The 5,947-nt window shown below is 42.6% G+C and overlaps 1 protein-coding gene across 1 annotated transcript; it reads right to left on the bottom strand.

Moving 5' to 3' along the window:
• Nucleotides 1-1,267: 1,267 nt before the first annotated feature.
• Nucleotides 1,268-5,397, bottom strand: LOC140354796 (E3 ubiquitin-protein ligase TRIM39-like). The gene is made up of 2 exons (XM_072440026.1): nt 5,260-5,397; nt 1,268-2,985 (listed from the first exon to the last, which is right to left on the bottom strand). The coding sequence occupies exon 2, from the start codon at nt 2,982-2,984 to the stop codon at nt 1,422-1,424; it is 1,563 nt and encodes a 520-aa protein (XP_072296127.1). The 5' UTR covers nt 2,985; nt 5,260-5,397; the 3' UTR covers nt 1,268-1,421.
• Between the last annotated feature and the right edge of the window lie 550 nt (nt 5,398-5,947).

Here is a 5,947-nt window from a genome sequence, read left to right as displayed (position 1 = left end):
ACAAGAGCTCTGGGATTTACATTTTCTCTCAGTTTGAAGCTTGAAACGTGTCAAAAACCACAGTGTTTTCCTCTGATTTTGGATAAAGTAACTGTATTCTGAACACCACCAAATACTGTTTTATTTACAGTTATGTCTAAACTAGTGAAAGACAAATATCAGGCACTCAAAATACCTTTTTCTAACAAAGTATGTGTCTTTTTAACCAAGTATGTGCCTGAAATGTGTCTTTTCTTAATACAATTCACAGTTTCTCACGAGCAGCACCGGTTATGAGAAGAAAAGTTTTTCATACTCTAATGTAGTAAACCAAACACCATCAGATTTGTTATAAAAACACATTTAAAATACATTTATAAAGTACAAAAACTCAAAAATGTTCAATACAGTGAATGTAATGTCCCTTTATTTGATACAGTTTTACAGTGGTTAATTCTATTGTCGTTTCGCTTTGTGTCCGTTTCTTGCCAAAGTCGTACGGTAACCACGGAGACGGGCAGGTTACACAGTGCACCTTTAAATCTGCAGAAAAACCAGGAGGAGCTGTTTTTGATGCAGGAGGTTTATTCTTCTGAACGAGGCACTGAGCGGTTTAGTTTCTTTTTACATTCAGAGTGTCACAAATGGAGATGAGAAGGACGAGCTCCCCCTGCTGTCCAGTGTTGGGCATTACATCAAAAACACAACACAATTGGCCCTCAAAAACACAATAAACACTTTGTAGAAGACTGTATCTCACCAAAAACTATAAAGAATCCCTGATAATGTTGTTAAAAGTTGCACAGTTTAACTTTTCCGGCACGTTACAGGTTTATTTCAATCGGACGAATAGAAACGACAATTAAGACTGATATTTGAGAAGGAACAACTGAATAAAATCGACTTATACAAAGGTTTATTAGTAAATTGAAAGCTTTAATAAAGCAGTTGTTGTTGTAATAATTTAGTTTGAGGCCCCGAATCGGTCGATATGACTGAAAAGTGTCGAGACAAAGACGATTTTACAAAAGTGTCGATACGCAGCTACTAATAAATGCTAAAACTAGTATTAAAAGTAGATCATTGTTTGACTTAGGATTGATACTCAAAAATAAAAAAATGCCTAACCCCCTGAATTGTTTCGAGCTTCGAGTCTTCACCTCAAATATAGAAATGCAACAGAAAGTTGGATTGGACACAGAGACGTTTAGGAACAAGTGAAATGTGTGAAAGAGGGAGGAGCAAATATAGTTTGAATTCTGGGATTATACATTTAAAAGAGACAATAATGTGTTTAATGTGTTTATTTAAAGACATATTTTATACAGACTTTTTAAACTGCCTTTGGACTCCTCTGCACTGGCCTTTCATGTTTTACAGCTTCAATGTCAAAACAAGTCAAAGTCATTAGGACTGATTTATGATGAAGAAAAGGACAAAGTCTAAACTTTGACACGTGTGAGTATCAGAGGAGCAGAGTTGTCGTTCTCTTTATTGTTACCAGGACAGAGCAGAGGAAGAATGTCTTCAGTGAAACAACAGTCAGTGATGGACTTGATGAGAGCTGAAGTTTCTGCATCATAAAAACAGACCAGACCCTCGTCATAGTCCACAAACACCCCGACCTTCTCCACAGCAGACCACAGAGGGACTGAACTTCTTCTACCAATTTTCCAATATCCATTTTCAGGAGTTGTTTCCTTAGACTTCACTTTCCTGTCTGCTGACTCACTCGTCACTCCTAAGAACCAGTATGTTTTGTCTTTGACCTGAACTTCAAAATAAAACCTGCCAGAAGAGAACTGCTGTTTTCCTAAAACATACAAACAAGGTGAAAATCTCTCAGGGTTTTCTGGAAGATTCTTTCTTTGATCCATGTATTGAACCTGTTTGTTTTCCTGTGTCAGGTGTAAGTTTGGATGAGCTGTGTCTGGATCTAGAGTCACATCGACTGCATGTTTCTTTGCTTGTTCCAGTTCTTTCTTAAAAAGCTTCTTTATCTTTGGTGTGAGTCTTTTGTTTTGCAGCTCAGACACAGCTGGGGCCACTCGGCCCTTGTACGATGGGGCCCTCACACACTCCTCTGTCCAGTCGTGCAGCTCTGGAGCAGGTTTGACTGAAGTGAAGGTTTGGACAAAATCAAAATGGTCTTCAGATCTCCAGATCTCCTCCATCTCAGATCTTCTCTGCTCCAGTGAAGAGATTTCAGACTCTAGATTTTCTATGAACTCTTCTGCCTTTTTCTTTATTTCCTCATGTTCCTCTTCGATGCTCAGTTTGAACTGATCCAGACTTTCTTGAACACACTTCATCAAATCCTTGAAGAATTCCTCTCCCTCTTCCATTTCTCTGTCTTTGTTCTTCTGACTGAGCTGCACTGAGCTCTGGATTTCCTGCATTTTCTCTCGTCTCTCCTGTATCTTCTGCTGCAGGTCTTTCTGCTGCTCCTCACACTGCTCCTTCAGTGGGACAGTGTTGTGATCTCTGTGCTCTGAGTAACTGCACTGGACACAGATGATCTCAGAGTCGTCTCTGCAGAAGAACTCCAGAAGTCGATCATGGTCAGTACAGATCCTCTCCTCCAGGTCCTTCACAGGAGCGATGAGCTGGTGCTTCTGCAGACGAGGCAGAGTGTGGTGAGGCTGCAGGTGGAGCTGGCAGTAGGACGTCTGACACATGAGGCAGGACTTCAGAGCCTGGAGCTTTGGATCAGGACAGAAGTCACACAGAACTGACTCTGAGCTCTTACTGTCTTCACTTTGGGGTTTATTTTTGAACTCTGAAACCATCTCTGACAGACATGTGTTGGTCTTTAGCTTTGGTCTGGAGCTGAACTCTTCTTTACAGACGGGGCAGTGGCAGTGGTCAGAGTGGTCCCAGTGTTTGTTGATGCAGGAGCAGCAGAAGCTGTGTCCACATGGAGTTGTGACTGGATCAGTGAAGACCTCCAGACAGATGGAGCACAGGAACTGGTCTTCAGACAGCACACAGCTCACACTGGCCATCCTGCAGAGAGAGGAAATACATGTGTTTGTGATGCATGGCTTTGTGGACTGAAGGTAATGGTACTTTATTGACCCTCATGAGGTGTGAGCAGTTCTGTGACTTAAATGGAGGCCTCATCTTACAGACCGTGGTGGATCTGCAGAAGGACCTTGTATTTGATACGGAGGTGAACAGGAAGTCAGTGCAGGGTGCAGAGGGTGCTCTTGTTGTCACACCCTCATCAGGACCATGGTCGCTCTGTTCTGAACCTACTGGAGCTTTTGGATGCTCCTGCTAGAGAGTTGAGAGGTTCCAGTTTGAGCTGCAGGAGGTTTTGACACATACAAACCCTTATCTCTTCCAGACAGGAGCGGAGGCAGGTGACAGTGGCAGAGGGGGATCCAGAGGGACTCACTTTAAGGTGGAGTCGTGTGTCAGTGGAAGGTAATTCCTGCTGACGACACGCCCAAGGGGAAGCATGTCGCTAGTGAAGAGGGTCGGCCCAAGTACAGAGCCCTGGGGGCCCCTCATGTGACAGTGTGGAGCTGGAGACGGTGGAGGAGGATGTGGTGGTCAGTGGTGTCAAACACAGACCACCACGGTGTCATTAGGTGTCGATCATCCAGTTTTCTCCAATGCTTTTGTACTATGACCTGATGTACAATTTGTCCAGTGTTATTTAACTTGGTGGAGTTTTGACGCTCTGTGGTGAAGCATTTTTGAACATTGTAACGAGCTTTTTACTGGTGCTAATGAATTGAGCTACATTTAAGTACTTTGTATAAAGCACTGCCCTAGTTCACTATTTGCCTTTTGTGTAGCAATATTAGCTTATGATGAATATTTATGAATAACACCATGAGTGTTATTGATTGAAGATGAACATTTAGTGTCACACCAATGATTTCATGTGATTAAACCTGTGGTCCTGTGTTGTATGCAGGTTCTTTACCTTTTTCATGTGGAGCTCATGGATTAAGCCCAAACCTGAAGATTCCGTCTCCAACACTGAACTGCACCCGCTCTGGTCGGCTCACTGGAGCCTTTTCAACACTTTCTGCATCGCACCTCATTTTGCTGCTTCGGTTCTTTTACTTTCTACCTCAAATGCATTCATGGACTATTTGGGTTTTGGACATGAACCCGTTGGATCTTTTCCATATGAACTGAACTGTGTGGGGGATTGTGGGTAATATGCATTTAGCACGTTCTAGTGTTTACTTTAACTACTTAGGGATCATCTCAAAATAGGTTGAAGCTGAAAAATACTAAATGTGCTGGCACATGGTGCTGGCACATGGCGCTGGCACATGGCGCTGGCACATGGTGCTGGCACATGGCACATGGTGCTGGCACATGGCGCTGGCACATGGTGATGGCACATGGTGATGGCACATGGTGCTGGCACATGGCACATGGTGCTGGCACATGGCGCTGGCACATGGCGCTGGCACATGGCGCTGGCACATGGCGCTGGCACATGGCGCTGGCACATGGCGCTGGCACATGGCGCTGGCACATGGCGCTGGCACATGGCACATGGTGCTGGCACATGGTGCTGGCGTAGCGGTTGAATGGGATGTGCCGTAGGGCCCCTAAGGCCCCTAGGGGCCATGGACCATGTGGATTGAGTAAACAAACATGCACGACAGGTGACATTATTTGGAGAGTTCATAACTTCTACTGATAAACTCACCAAAGGATGTTCAGGGACCAGAGGTGAGCAGGGTCTATCAAACTACTATCGTTTTATTAACGTGTACGTCGTAAACAACAAGACATATTCACAGAGGGACAGAATACTTCATACTGTATGAATCAGATTCCATATTATGTATAAATGTGACATAATGATATTATATTGTTCAAGTTTTGAGAGTTTATTTGAGAGCGAGTTTTCAAGTGACGACTGTTAAGTTGTTTAAATGTTTCTTTTTAAAATGAGGGACTAAAAATGTTTAGTCTTTGTCAGCTTCAACCTATTTTGAGACGATCCCTTAATAATATATGGCTCTCTCTCTGTCGAGTATTTCCTGTTGTCGAGTATTTGAATGTAGCTCAGTCAGTTTGAATCAGACACACCCAGAATCTCTCCTGTTTTTCTTTGTGCATCAACAATGTTTATTTGTTTCATTCTCTTTTTAACATTTCACACATTTATGACAAACTCTGATAGAAATGAGTCAAACATTCACTTCATTGTAACATTTCTTTTGGTGATGAGTAAATCCTGATAGTACTCTGAATCTAAAACACTTTTTCACACCATAATACTGCATATTTATTGTTACTCACCTGTTCTTTTAGTTTGTGTCGTTTGCAGACGTCCAAAGTTGTTGTTTTGATCCCAGTTTGAGCAAACACTGGACACCAGCTCTTCTCTCTCTGCACTTTTGTTTCTTGTGAAGCAGTTGTGCAATGTAGCTCCGCCCCTGAACACTTCCTGGTTTTACTGTGATTGGCTGCATTGAACTGTGACTTCATGAGTCATATGTGTGAGTCAGGTCTGAAGTTGAGTGTTAAACCAGGACTAAACATGGACTAAACATGGACTAAACATGGACTAAACATGGACTAAACATGGACTAAACATGGACTAAACATGGACTAAACATGGACTAAACACGGACTAAACATGGACTAAACATGGACTAAACATGGACTAAACATGGACTAAACTCTGTCTAAACCAGGACTAAACATGGACTAAACATGGACTAAACATGGACTAAACATGGACTAAACATGGGCTAAACCCTGTCTAAACCAGGACTAAACATGGACTAAACATGGACTAAACATGGACTAAACATGGACTAAACATGGACTAAACCCTGTCTAAACCAGGACTAAACATGGACTAAACATGGACTAAACATGGACTAAACATGGACTAAACATGGACTAAACCGGGACTAAACCGTAACTAAACCAGGTCCAAACCAGGTCTAAACCAGAACTAAAGCAGGACTAAACCAGGACT

Source organism: Eucyclogobius newberryi, unplaced genomic scaffold (genome assembly GCF_026437365.1).
Source record: "Eucyclogobius newberryi isolate DKJ021-1_F unplaced genomic scaffold, fEucNew1.0.hap1 SCAF_11, whole genome shotgun sequence".
In the NCBI taxonomy this organism is placed as follows: domain Eukaryota; kingdom Metazoa; phylum Chordata; class Actinopteri; order Gobiiformes; family Gobiidae; genus Eucyclogobius; species Eucyclogobius newberryi.
This window is presented reverse-complemented; position numbering and strand designations above follow the sequence as displayed.